At 38.5% G+C, this 14,389-nt stretch overlaps 1 protein-coding gene across 22 annotated transcripts in view; it reads left to right on the top strand.

Annotated features, from left to right (window-relative positions):
* The window catches only part of LOC100770216 (transient receptor potential cation channel subfamily M member 3), an 809,714-nt gene that overhangs the window by 680,297 nt on the left and 115,028 nt on the right, over positions 1-14,389 (top strand). For all 22 annotated transcript variants that reach the window (XM_035441905.1, XM_035441925.1, XM_027406525.2 and 19 more), the window contains one exon: positions 4,295-4,367. In XM_035441905.1, the coding sequence (XP_035297796.1) occupies positions 4,295-4,367 (73 nt within the window). The remainder of the gene's footprint in view (positions 1-4,294; positions 4,368-14,389) is intronic.

The following is a 14,389-nucleotide window of genomic DNA, read 5'->3' as shown; positions in this document are numbered from 1 at the left end:
ACAGGTAATTTAACAATTTATGGTTCCATCTATTCTCTCCACCACAGCAACAACACTTATAATTGCTTACTAGAAAATCCTATACAGTTTATTTCCTATATAAGTGGAAATAGTCAAGCATTATTATTATTATTATTATCCCACAGATTGCTGTGTACAAAGAGTGCAACAGAAACTCGCCGTGGAGATTTAGATAACCTTAGGAAAACTAACATAGCTTTCTCTTCATAGAAATTAAGTGTCTCCATTACTTGTTAAGCACTCTTTGGAACATTTTCTACATCCCAGAATCTGCACGATATGCCCAAAGTCACACAGAGGATTTGAATGCTAAAGTGACAAAATAAAAGTTCATATGCCAGGTGTCTGTCCCCTGTCCACATGAGACTTGGTGACAGTCACACATTCCTAGTGCCAAATCCACAGTCAGCTGTACTCCACCAACACTGAAATGGGCTTTTGTCATTTGTTTTGTGCAAGGCTATCTTCTGATTTGCTAAATGGCTCTGTGATCAATTTTGGATAGCTATTTAGGAATTCTAGGGTAGATAACTAAGCCTTATTAATTTCTCCCTCTAATCTAAATATTCACAATGATTTGTTGATTGTGTATTTTATATGTCCATCTTTATGTAGATGGACACATTTTATTTATTACATAATATGAGGAATCAAAGATAATGTATTTGAAAATACATACCACTATTCCTGACACAAAGAACCACACCCCCCACCCAAGAGGACTTTTTCTAACGGGAAGAGGGCTGTCATAGTCCACCTAGGCTGCTATAACAAAATACTATAACCTAGGGGTCTTATACGCAATAGAAATTTACTTCCCACAGTTCTGGAAGCTAAGAAGGCCAGAATCAAGATGCCACAGATGTAGAGGCCACTTTCTGGCTCCGAAGTGGCTCCTTCTAGCTGTGTCTTCACATACCAAAAGAATTAGGCAGTTCTCTATAGACTCTTTTATACTGATACTAATTTATAGCAATCATTAGTCAAGACCTAACACCCTCTTATTCGCCCTAGAAGCATCACACTAGCTCTAGGTTTCAACATAAGGATTTAGGGACGACAACCAATAAAACCATGGGTAGGACACCTGAAGGAGGGTTATTATGTAGCGCATTCTACAGATAAAAACAAGTCTAACTGAAGTGTCATGCTCCATGAGGAGGACATATATTTCAGTAGACTCCAGACACAAAAATTGAAGAGGATTACCTAATCCAAGCATATAACAGCTAGCATTAGTGGCTCCAAAATAACTATTTTTAGAACATGCTTGGGCACTCTTGGTGAGATTTTATGGATGTGCCTTCTGATATTACTAGGAGATAATATTTAGAAATATATGTGTAGATACATTTATATAAATGCAATAACAATTAGTGAAAAATGAGCCAGGAATTTGATGGAGAACAAGAAAGGGTGGGGTGGGGGGAAGAAAATGAAGGGAGAAATGTTATAATTAAAATACAATCTCAAAAATAGATTTTTAAAATTGCCATATAGTCTTCGAAAACTGTTTTAAAACACATATAACACAAAAATAATACATGAATGTATATGATCTGTACTTATATTGTATTTGGGAGTAAATCTAAGAATTACATTACAGGAGAAAAATCTTTACTGATTATAATATTCTGTATTTTATATACATTTTTATACATTTTCACATACTGAATCCATTTGGAATTTTATATGTATGATTTGTGAAGTAGAGAAGAAATTCAGATTTTTTTAAATGGAAATGTACAGTGTCCCTGCATCACTTATTGCTCAGGGCAGTGATTCAGACCTACAGTCCTAGGTGCCAGGAGAGCTGAAGTCACAGATTGTAACTTTGAGACCAGCACCACAGCGTGGCCCTTTTATTAAAGAAAAGAGATGAGAGAAAGAAAGGAGAAGAGAAGGGAGAAAACAAGCATCTTCCTTTCCACAGACTTCCAAAGACCCTTTTGTCTGGCTTCAAATGTTCACATATGTGTAGGAATATCTCTGGGTTATATTCTATTTCATAATTTACTCATTGTTTCCAATGCCAACATCATACTGCTCTTAAAATCTATGATCTGGTAAATAATTCTATGTGATCCTAGAATCAGCCTATCAAAGCCACAAAAACACCTTTGGGGTTTTTATTGAAATTACAACTAACTGTAAATTTACTTATTGGATACCACCATATTTTTGAATTGTAATGTCTGGTCAGTTAGCTAAGGGCATGCATCATTTTATTGAATCTTTCCTACCCTTCAGCAATGTTTTTACTTTCCCATTATAATCTTCACAAACTCTTTATGAAGATGGCAAAAAGATTCTTTAAAGTAGATTAAGCCTTGCTCTGTTACAAAAAACCCTTCACTAAGTTTTCCATGCAAATTTTTACTCCCAAACTATTCTTTAGCTCATCCCTGCTAGAGACCAATATTTAGTCATGAATCACTGTTGTCTCCAACAACCAGTTGGAGTATGGATGAGGTGCCCTTTCCTAGTTACTCCCTAATGGGTCTTGCTTTTTCCTGGGCTGTGTGTCCTTCTGCCCTTTCTTCCTTTTCCAGTTGAATTCTACTTCTAAAATGCTGCCCATGCCACATGCTGAAGCTGCTTGTCTTTGCCTTTTATGCCTGGAAACTTGCTCTCTGTAGCCAGCACTCTACAAAGGGAAAGGGAAAGTCACTTGAGGAGATTCACTTCTCAAGGCACACGATAGAAAGAAATCCTGTGCTGCACATCAATATGGATGCCAGTGCTTCCTGTGTGCCCATAAAAGATCCCACCCAGAAACATAAACCTGGGCCTTTGGAGAACAGAGTGAATGCATACAAATGGCGTTTCTTGGGGCTTTCTTTCAATGTCAGCCAGGTTTAAGGTTATGAGGGGAATTCTTCAGTGCCATAAAAGTAGAGATTATTCCCAATAGCTAGTTCATGGTAGCAATAACAATTGTTAGCAAAAACATCTCCTCTAGAATGAGTCTCCTAGCTCTCTCTTTGTCTTGTCAACAGTCAAGTCTCAGGGAAGAATTAGTTCCTCGCTGATGTTTCTCCTCTCTCCTTCCTGTTATTCTTCTCCAGGGACTGTGTGTCTCTCCTATATGATCACCATGGAAAAGACGTTACTTTACTGCCTTCTGTCCATTTCTTACCATCCAGATATGCTGCTAGATTATTCTAAAGGATATTCAAAGTCATTGAGAGAACTGAACAGTGATATGCATCCCTAATGACAAAACTCTTGAATGATATCTTAGTTGAGTCTTTTACTACTATGATAAAATACCATGACCAAAAGCAACTTGGTGAGGAAAGGGTTTATTTCAGTTACAACCCCAGGATCACACTCCATCACCGAGGAAAGTAAGGGCAGGAACTCAAGACAGGAATGTGGAGGTAGGAACTGAAACAAGGATCTCAGAGGAACTCTGACTTGCTCTTCCTAGCTTTCTCAGACTAGTTTCTTTTTCTTTTATATGTATTATGATTTTATTTTATATATATGGGTGTTTTGCATACATTTGTATTTCTGTGTACCACATGCATGCTTGGTGCCTGCAGAGGCCAGAAGAGGTTATCAGATTCCTGGAACTGGAGTTACAAACAGCTGTGAACTGCCATGTAGGTGCTCAGAACTGAAACTGGATCCTCTGAAAAAGCAGCCAGAGCCTTTAACCATTGACCCATCTCTCTAGCTCCAGAAGCCTACTTTATTGTATGCCCAGGAGTGTACTGTGCACAGCAGGTTGAGCCCTTCCATAAATGATCATTAATCAAGAAAATGCCCTACAAACTTGTCTATAGGACAATCTTAGGGAGGCACTTTCTCAGTGAAGAATCCTTCTTCCCAGGTATGTCTAGGCTATGTCAAGTTGACAAAAGCCAAGGCAGATGACTATTGCTAAGGAATAAGTGTAGAGACGGTTATGGTGTTCATATGTACGCATGCCATGAGGCATTTTTCCTCAGAGCATAGTGGCCAGCTATGTTTAAGCACAGTTCCTCACTCATGGTCTGTGTTACAATTTACATGTTTGAATCTTGAAAGTCTTGCTTGATAACCACTATCAGTACAGTTATGTGAATGGTCCCCAGTTGGAGACTATTGACCCATCTCTCTCCTAATGATTGGCAGAGCTCTGATCTTCATTATGTATGCTTGCCCTATGGTTAGGAACCTACATCTGAGACAGTAAAAAAGTCACTGCTCAGAAGTGGTTTCATTGATTTGATTTCTCTCTGGAGGACAAATGTGTTGTTAACCATCTCCTTGTCTCAAATTGCAGATCACAGTATTTCGAATGGGATCAGAAGGCCACCAGGACATTGACTTAGCTATACTGACAGCATTACTCAAAGGTAAGAGTTCCTCTATCCACATAATACAAAAAGTAATTTAAATGGATTAACATAGACACCTTGTGTCTCCTATTAATGGACTTAATCCCAGGTGATTTTGTGTCACATCTAATTACTGACAGCCCATTGACCCATTATGTAAGACACTGTTACCACTATTGAAGCCTTTTAATGCAGACATATTGCATGTGACTCAATTTTGTAAGTTTTGAATATAATGTAATTCCTGTTCATTGAATCATAAAAATTTAAATGAAAAATGTTAATGTAATATGTAAAATGCAAAGTTATCTAAAGTTATTTAATAATTATTATTACATTATTCTGAAAGCCATCTACATGGATGTGGGTTTAGATGTGCATATTAAAATTAAATGTGTGTGCACATATTAAAATTAAAAATCAAATATCATTAAGAGGAAAGCAGAAAGAAATAAAAACTTAGCCTATACTCCTTGTTGTAACTGAGCATTAGACAGAACTCTTGTGTTCCCTGTTTAACATGGTAAACACAGGAATAGTAGGGTTGTTGGATTTTAATTTATAAGGTAGATATTTGTCCTACTCTCTAGACCCAGTCTTTCAAAGATATCTCACTACCTTCCCTCATCCTTGGAGGTATATTTAAGTAAAGACCAGTTTCCTCCACATTCTGTAGATCAAATCTCCTCTTTAGTATACCTTAATAAGCAAATTACACTTGAAAAACTTTTAATAAATGAACATAAACAGAAGAAAGAGGCTTGTTTATTTCTAAAATTCAGGCTGGACATATATAACACAAGCAAACCGTAAAAGTTTCTGAATGTGGTTCTCCGTTGCAAATATTTGTGTTCTCCCTTAGCTCCATAATGTACCTACAGTGGCATTTACCACCTGCCTAGTCATTGCCTACCCATGACCTCCATAGATCATAAACTCAGTAAGAGCAGAAAAGCTATCTCATTCATTCACCTTCTCAGCACAGTACTTAATCCCAAATTCATACAGCATTCAGTTTTTGTTGGATAAAAAAGTGAATGGCTTACTCAGTGATCCAGTGATAGAATCCGTATTCTATAATTCATGGTTAAAAGGACAGTTACTTCATGCTCTGTTTCTAGTATATTACTCTTCTTTCACTATCGCTATTTTCTTGAGGACTTATTATGTGGCAGTGGCTGTGCCAACCTCTTTACAACTACAGTAAACATTAATCATGGCAACAACTATATGATTCAGGAACTCACTCCCCTTTGCCAATGGAGTAAGAAAAGCTACAAGAGTTGAAGTAACATGCTGAACAATGAATACTAATTATTATGCCTGGACTTGGGTCCAACATATTGGACTTCTCACTATACCACATGAGATCCTAAGACAGATGTGATCATCAGGCTTTCCTACCCTCTCCCTGAGTGTCTATATGCATTCACTAGACTCTTCATCACATTTCAAGGGGATCCCAAGCCCTCATAGTGTGTGGTGTATTGCAGGTTGAACATTTCTGTAAGATGTTTCATTTAAACTACAAATATAAATGCCAGGAAGGAGAATTAAGGGCCTGGGAGGGCACTATGGGTAGGCTGAGCCACAAGATAAACTCTGAACTTTATGCTACCTTTATTGGAGGGCAAGGTAAAACTTTGATGCAAGAAAGTCTAATATTTTCTATTCTCATAAGGGTAATGAGGAAAGTAATAATATCAATAAGCAATGTTTATTGAACATTGGGCACTATGTGCCCAAAACTATAAAGAGCTCTTAGTGAATTCATTCACTGATTCTGCACAATCATGAGCCTCGATTATAAATAAGGAACCTGAGGTATGGAGCCAGTTAGAGTGTGCCCAAGAGGATCTGTCTAGAGAACGGTTCGGTCCTAAACTGAGAGCTCATATATACAACCAAGATATCCCCAATTCCATTGACAACAACTGCCATGAACAAATTTCATAGCAAATGGGGAAGGAATCTGATTATCTTTGCAAATATAGTGACCATAAATGTTCAGTGAAAACACTTGTCTTTAACAATTTGTGAAACTAGAAATTATGGATCATTTTCAGGTCAGCCCTGGAATTCATTTGTCATATTATAGAATACCTGTCCTCCAACTATTTTTAGCATGGTATTTTACAAATGAAATACAGTGTATGTCATAATCAAGGAGTTATACATAATTGCACTTTAAAAATTCAAATTAAGATATCTGGGATGATATTTACATGGACAATATTCAATGAAATTGAATATTTTCCCCTTTAATCTATTTTTCCGAATGCTGATTGTACCCTACTAAATTGATTTCATGGGTCATAAACCTGCAGCTTAAAAAGTACTGCTATTGGAGATGAAAGAAAATTTTGATTGCTCTAAGAAATTAACATTTCTAATCACTATAATGAACATTATTTATGCAGCAGTTATGCTAATGGGAATTTGTGCCATTAAATGATTATAGTGTGTCAACTCTATTTTGCAAAGACTTCTAAATGCCTCCCAATACTGACCTACTTGATTTGGAAAGGGAATTGGGCATATTTTTGGCTGACTTCCTTGATGATCAAGCATATATATGTAATTACATCCCTTTTAGATTCTTAGTTTTATTATTTTCTGTGTGTTTAGCCAAGGAAAGTAACAGGCTTAACACTTAATTTTCACAATTATATTTAATTTTCAATTATGTAATGCACAGGGGTTATTTGTAAAATCCAATTTTTATTCTCAGATGTTTCTGAGAAAACCAGTAGTTAGATTGGAAGAGACCCAGGAAGCAAACCATAAGTCCACTGGGGGAGAAAGGAAAGGCAGATGGGAAACCAGGTGACAATGGTGAAAATATGTCTTTGCTTCCCTTGTTTTTGAACTGTTTAATTTTCTTGTATTTGAATTCACATTAGTGAATTTCAGTCTTCTGATATACACTTAAGCATCACATTGGTAAACAATAAAAAGAATGATGATGGTGAATTTCCCCACACCTTAGACATAAGTCTTTTCTATAAAGCATTTTCAAATGAATACAATGAAGAAAGAAAGGGAACAAAGGAATAATTCTCCAGAGAGCCTGGAAACCCAGGTGGTTTCAAATGGTAACCCAAGTAGTTCTGACAGTAAGTGGCATCACGTTTCCTTTCTTGTTGGGCATGATGGTCTGAGCCACAGGCTGTGTGCTGCCCTCTCACCCACTCTTCCCTCCCCACCACTCACACAGGGAGAAATCACAGATACAGCAGGTCCAGCTGCATTGCCAAGCTTCAGATACCAAATAAACCATTTTAAAAAGAGCGCAATAAAGCACCACATATTCACCTAATGTAAAGGTATCATAAGTATAAGGTGAAATTTGCTTTATTTAACTATAATCAGTGAACTATAAATACAACTAGAAATTATCTAATTTAATCCAGCCAAAGCAGAAATAAATGGATGGGTATGTAGATTATCCTGCCCAGACACTTTAAGGGTAAGCACAATTCGGACAAAAGGAGAACTAGGGCTCAACTGATGTCATCCAGGTCTGCCCTCCAGCCCTGAGCCATTAGCCTATACCTGGGTTACTAAATACACCTCATCAGTGACAAGCTAACACCTAAGCTCAGAAAATGCCAACAGAAGTATCCATCCTTCCTGGAAATTGCAGAAGAGAGGTTCCAAAAAGAATGGGGACATGCCTAATTTTGTAAGTGCCCATTTTTTAATTTACACTGTCACAAGGGTGACAAAGGAGTCGAAGAAATTCTGGACCTATGAAGTGGGACACAAGGCAGTTTATCCATGGCCAGAGTTATTACACTTATTTGGGGAGGTGGGGGACACATGTGAAGGTCAGAAGACAATTTTCAGAAGTCAGTTCTCTCCTACCATGTAGGTCCCAGAGTTTGAGCTCAGATCAACAAGCTCAGCAACAGGTGCCTTTACCTGTTAAGCCATCTTGTCAACCCCTAAGACTGAGTAACCCATGAAATGGAGGTTCTATAGTCAGAAATGGGGAGAAAGGAAGTTTAAAATGACTTTTAAAAACTGCAAACCTCCCCATTTGTGTTCAAAGAAGTAATAAGGGTTGAAAGGTATCAAACTTCATCAAAAGCAAATATCCAAAAAACTGTATCCTAGAATAAATGCACCATGACATATTCTTCATTCAATGCCAATGCCTGGTGTGCTCCAAAACACAATGTTTCATTCCACCGACAAAACCAGGAACTGGGTCAAATGAATACTAACCAAGGTTCAGGCATTCATACAAACATATTCACAAAGCTCACAGCAGATACACTTCATTATGCCGCTAATTATTGATTGTGTGTATTTGTTATTATTATCAGTATTGTAGTCTTCAGTTTTAATAGTCTGTACTTGATCATTTCTAATAATTTGAAGAAAATCGTTTACTTACCATCTTTTCCCCTAAGACCAAAGCTTATTACTTAGGAAAAAATTATCCTATGGAGGTCAAAGTATCCCAAGTGTTCTTCACTTACCCCTCCCACCTCCAGCCCCACTACCATCCTCTCCATACAGCACTTATTATAGGGAGGCCATAGTAGAAGGGTGTGACACCTTATAGCAGAAAGACTTGTGACCACATTCAAACATCACTTTTCCTTGACTAGAAAATGGTTTGTCCTCACTGATCCCCAGTCTCTTCCTCTATGAATCTGTGGTAATAGTGGCAATCCTTTTGCTGTCATGGTGACCACCATAACTGACAATGAGAGTAAAGCCCTTAATGCAGTGCCAGGAAAGATACATGGTGGTCTGACTGAAGATGAAGATAGTGATTATAACGATCATGAAATAGAAATGAGGGGTCACATCTGTCTGAACACACTGTGTCTATGTGTACACAATTTCTACCACATAGAAGGAGTGTAAAGTGTATTTGCTGACCTCATGGCACCTTCCTTGTGTGGGCTGATGTAAAGGGCTTCTGAGAAGGCTGCTGTGGATGCTCTCTGAGGCTGGTTCCCTTCCTTCCTTCATGATTCACATTTACCACACGGCCGTTTCCATTCAAAAGCAGTCTTTAAAATTTCCCAGCGTACTGAGATACCCTCCATGTTCAAAACCCATCAAAATTATGACATGTTAAATATGAAAGACTCCATGAATTTCAAGGTATTCATTTAAGGTGAAATACAGAAAGCATCAAGTATACAGATGAGGATCCTGAATATATCACAAGGGAATGGAGTCTAGAGAACTCCACTTGAGTTCTCTGGAGTTCACTAGAGAAGCACACACCACTTGACTTTCAAATAAAAATTCATTTATGGCAAGCTTATTCCCATGCAAAATTGAGCAGACCTCAGAGCAATAACAGGGCCTAAGGTAGACAGCAATTTCAGACACGACTGTCTGTCTCCACCAGAGAACACAATAAAGAACTCAAATGCTTTAAGCCCTTTCATTTGGATAAAACTTTGTAATTCACACCAAATTTTTTACAGAAATTTTGGCATTAATCTTCACAGCTCTTTGGAATGATTATCAGATAATTTACCTCCAAACTGGTATTTTGGGGGCATGAAAGTGGGAAGAAATAATCTCAATGCTAGTAGCACTAAATAAAGCAAGGATAGCCAGTCAAAATATTAGTACCCTGGCTACAAATATCCCTGATAATTACTGTTTCTGGAGAAAAGGGATTCTGTTCATGTGCTTGCATGCTCTCTGCTCTCTCTCTCTCTCTCTCTCTCTCTCTCTCTCTCTCTCTCTCTCTCTCTCTCTCCATCCATCCAGCAAAATTGCTCACAAATACTACTTATTAATAGAAGTGAGGTTATTTCCCATATCAGTCAATCACTAGCCACATAAACAGCCCAGGTGTAAGCTATAATACTCTTACCTGTGAAGGTCACTGGGGAGGGCTCTAGCCTCTCAGGTCAATGACCGACAAATATTACACACTCTTCAGGGTCACCAAGAAAAACTTCCTTCCATTCTCCTGCTCACTCCTGCCTTCTAGTTCTTAATTCCATATGCTATTTCTTTTCTTCATCAAAGAAGTCAAAATACAGAAGTTAGCCCTTCCAACTTCAAAGTGAAAACAAGAAAATGAAACTTACTTTACAGGGTGTTTAATAAACTGTAGAGTTTTCTAGAAACAGCCATGGCTAAAAAAGAGATTTATTTGTCAATACCACAAATGACCTCAAATGAGCAGCATCTCTAAGACTCACATTCTTGGGTATTTTGCACAAGGCTCGCTGTGGCACCTCCACATGACTTCCCAGGGTCACAGCATGTCGGGTTCCCTACACTCCTGCTCACGTTGCTGGTTCCCTTTTCATGCTTCCCTCTAAGAATGAAATAAACTTTTTCCTGTCAAATAGGACAGTACTTTCCTAGTTTCTCTTTACTCCTTCCTCCAGAAACAACTGCTCTACGCCTGGTTTGTTTGGAATCAGGGTCAAATAAACCCCAGGTCTCTTCTCTTTCTTTAGTACAATGTGGCTATTTGTAAATACTAAGGAAACAGACCCAGTCACTCTTTCCTCAGAAACTAAGCATCCTTTTACTTTGTAACACATCTATCTTACTTTCTCATTGCTGAGGAGAGACACTGTTGGCCAAGGCAACTTATAAAAGAAAGCGTTTATTTGGGGGCTCATAGTTCCAGAGGGTAGTGGTTTCCATGACCATCATGGCAGGGAGCATGTCAGCAGGTATAGCACTGGAGCAGTAACAAACAGTTCACAAGAACGAAGCAGACGGGGGGGGGGGGGAGACAGGGAATGGTGAGGTCTTTATAAACCTCAAAACCCACCCCTAGTGACACACTTCCTCCCACAAGGCCATCCCTCCTAATCCTTCCCCAACAGTTCCACTAACTGTAGACCAAGCACTCAAACTATGGGGGACATTCTCATTCAAACATCCACAACATGCAAGCCTCTGACGTGTACCCAGGAAAGTTAACAGCAAATCCACCACTGCTGAACAGCTCTCCACTAGTGAAGGACTCATTGCTGTGACTTCCCAGCAATTTGAAAAGTGTGAATCATCCTCTTATTTGAGAAGTGTGAATCATCATCACTAGTACAATCAGCCACTGCCTAGTCTCAATTATATGATCACATGGACTGGCAGCAAAACAATTTTAAAATACATAGTGTATAAAAATAATGATGGTGTCCCTTGACTGTTGTCCCAGCAGTTCCTGACCTCATTGACAAAAGTACTCAAGGATAGACAAAGAGGTCTTGAACCAAAACAGAATTACTAAAGCAAAAGCATTCCTTTTTATGGGAGGAAGGAGATAAGTCAGCTGCTGATGCATCAAACTCTGGAATTGGGGCTTGGAGGATGAGGAGAATTTATGCCAAATCTACACATATAATGATGGAGTGTTCTGGGAACTTGAAGGGCATTTCTAGGAACAAGGAAAGAGTGGAGGCGTCTGAAAAAAAAAAAAAAAAAAAAAAAAAAAAAAAAAACCACGTATCTTCCAGAGTCAAGAGATTGAATGGAGATGTGTGCATGAAATCACCTATGTATCACATCTACAATGGTATATAAATGAAAACCCTAGCTGAACTCTTAGACGCAGGGTCCCTTGGAGTGCACAGCTACCTCTCTGGCACAACACAGTAAGGCAATGAGAACCCAGATAAGCTCTTAACCCTCAAGCTAAGTCCTTGTCTCCCTCTGCGTATATCAAGAACAGTAATAAAACTATCATGTAACAATCACAACAAATATGTAAGTGGCTACAATTCTGAGTATTAGCTAACTTAATCTTCCCAAGATGACTACAGGGAAAGGACCACCAGAAACACTGGGAAACAGAAAAGCTAATCTTTTGGCAAAGGTCACACAGCTAGAAGTTGGTAGAATCTGGACACGAACCCAGATTCCCTGAGTCACTCACACTTGCTCTGTATACTAAGATCTATGACCAGGACCAGATATTAAACAGTGCCCCCATTTTTGTGTGTATTTTAGGCAGTCAATGACAACTACATTTTTCTTGCTACATGACAAAACAGAGAGACTGACAAATATGGCCATTGAACCAGGGGTCTGCCATGACTTCCTAAGAAACACTTCTAAAACAAGAGTGTGAGGTCTTAAAAGCATTAGTTCAGAAGCTGCATTTTATGCTTTCTGAACTCATCATCCTCTCTAAGGATGGAAGCTAAATATCTCAGATTCTTTTGTAGACATGTTAGGACCCTGTGACTATGTTATGACCAATGAGACAAGACTAGGACTGAGGTATGCAGTTACTATACCTGGAAAATAAGAACAGATGGGAGAAAAAAATAAAAAATAGCAGACCAGAAAAGAAAACTGAATTCTAAACTAGCTTCAAGCTGATTTACACTTTGTGGTGCCCAAAAGTCCCAGAATGTGGGACAATAAGAAATTCAAAAGGAAATATTTGGGAGGAAAAATAGGAAAGAATTTGTTAAGTCTTTTTTAAGATGCAGCCAGAATGCATGTCTTCCCCCACTCTGCAAAACCCTCTCCAACTGAAAAGAAAAGACTTATTCTCTGAAGAAGCCAAAACAGATTTTCTGGTATAGAGGACCAGATGCTAAAAGCAGGCTGGGATACAGTTCTGAAAGGAGGCTGGGGACAGGAGACTAAATAAGCAAATGCATATTGGATGCTGAGACCTTGGCCTCCTGAGACAATGAGATAGAGATTTTCATGGCAAATCTAAGAGGAATCAATGGCTCAACTTTGTAATGTGTGACTTTAGTATGAACAAATGACATATGGCCATTGCATTGCATGGCACCCAAATGAAGAGATGGACTGAGTTAAAGAAAAGAGAATAAAAGGGAGGGAATCAATGTAATAATTCCAGAAAATATCCCAGAACCCTGGAGCATAGGTTTCTATAGTACCTTGCTGGTAATAGCAGAAATTTTATTCACACAGCTGTAAAAACAAATTCCTTTTTGATATATCATAAATGATCAGCCCAAGAGTAAGAATTTTTATTCCACTCTTAATCTCACATCCATTATGTTTCTCTGCTTTGCCAATTGTGCGTACAACAGGAACACTTTTCCGTGGTTTTCTGTAAACAAACAGGGCTGGCAAAGTATTGGCTTCTTGTACTGCAGAAAGGGCACAACAAAGAGAACACATTCATTTAAGTGAATGTTTAGAAAAAGAAACACGCAGAGCTTTACAATGTCATTAATCATAAACTATGTAAGTCAATTCATCCTTTCTACTTGCATATATTGTTGGGACCTAAGAACACAGTGCAATGTTCATTGTAGAAACTCTTGGCACATCTGTTACGAAAGAGACAGAGTACACATTTAAATTCCTGACTTTGTGAGGTTGTTATGTAGCTTTGGTCCTACAAAAGACTAATACAAAATCAAAAGTAGAAACACTTATTCAAAGTGAGTAGACTTTCCACTGAAAACCAACAGAGCCCAGTCAATAAGAGGATAATCAAACCAACACTTAATCACCACCTCTTGTCATCCCTAGCCCAAGTAATGAGGAAATGAAGGGACCCATGTGATGGAGAAGCCCAGATTTCTCAGGAAAGACACAATAGTAAGAGAAGGGACCTCAAGTTCCTGAAGAACTCTCAGTCACCCATGACCAGTGAAGACAAATGACTGGTCACCAGGACATGTGAAACAGTTCCATTGGCTGCTTGCAACCAGAGGCTACCATAGAACATCAAAACTGCATGTTCTATTGTACCAGGCAGCCTTGGGGATGCTGCCAAAGAACCCATCTTTAAAGCTGGCTCATATGAAGAATTCCCAGTGTTCACAACCCAAAGAACCCAGATAAATGTACATCCAAAATTACATTCCTGAAAACAATATCATTTTATAATCTAAACATAGTGCCTCTTCATTCAGACTCTCACACTGTAACTTTACCTCCTCTGGTGTTTGTCTTAACCTTGACAAACCTTGACAAGCTGAAAAGAAAGCCAAATGGTAGATTTGATTGACACCCCGTGTTCTGTCAGAGAATCATTTCTAACATAAATTGGCAATTCTGACATGCATAAGCCCTGAGAAACTTAAGGATCATCTGAACTT

Source organism: Cricetulus griseus, chromosome 3, assembly GCF_003668045.3.
Source record: "Cricetulus griseus strain 17A/GY chromosome 3, alternate assembly CriGri-PICRH-1.0, whole genome shotgun sequence".
NCBI classification, from domain to species: Eukaryota; Metazoa; Chordata; class Mammalia; order Rodentia; family Cricetidae; genus Cricetulus; species Cricetulus griseus.
This window is presented reverse-complemented; position numbering and strand designations above follow the sequence as displayed.